Source organism: Eimeria mitis, genomic scaffold (assembly GCF_000499745.2).
Source record: "Eimeria mitis Houghton genomic scaffold, Emh_scaff1769, whole genome shotgun sequence".
NCBI classification, from domain to species: Eukaryota; Apicomplexa; class Conoidasida; order Eucoccidiorida; family Eimeriidae; genus Eimeria; species Eimeria mitis.
In genome coordinates, this window is record NW_013570086.1 from 2704 (window position 1) to 2947 (window position 244).

Sequence of the window (244 nt, forward strand, 5' to 3'; positions counted from 1 at the left end):
GTAGAAGTGAATCTATAGATAACAAATCAGAGACAGTCCAATGCGAGGCAGGCAGCTGCAGCGGCAGCAGCTCTGCTGCCTGCAGCACACGAACAACAAATTCTGCTGCTGTTAGATACCTGCTGCTGCTGCTGCTGCTGCTGCTGCTGCTGCTGCTGCTGCTGGAGAGGACGCTGCTGCACTCTGCATGCGTTGCTGATAAAGCCTCCATCATAGAATTCAATTCCTCTAGTAATTCATCACG

At 51.6% G+C, this 244-nt stretch overlaps 1 protein-coding gene across 1 annotated transcript in view; it reads right to left on the minus strand.

Annotated features, from left to right (window-relative positions):
- EMH_0043230 (uncharacterized protein) overlaps window positions 1-244 on the minus strand; it is a gene marked incomplete at both ends in the record, with an annotated part of 3547 nt that overhangs the window by 1197 nt on the left and 2106 nt on the right. Inside the window, one exon of the mRNA XM_013495825.1 lies at window positions 120-183. Within this exon, the coding sequence (XP_013351279.1) occupies window positions 120-183 (64 nt within the window). The remainder of the gene's footprint in view (window positions 1-119; window positions 184-244) is intronic.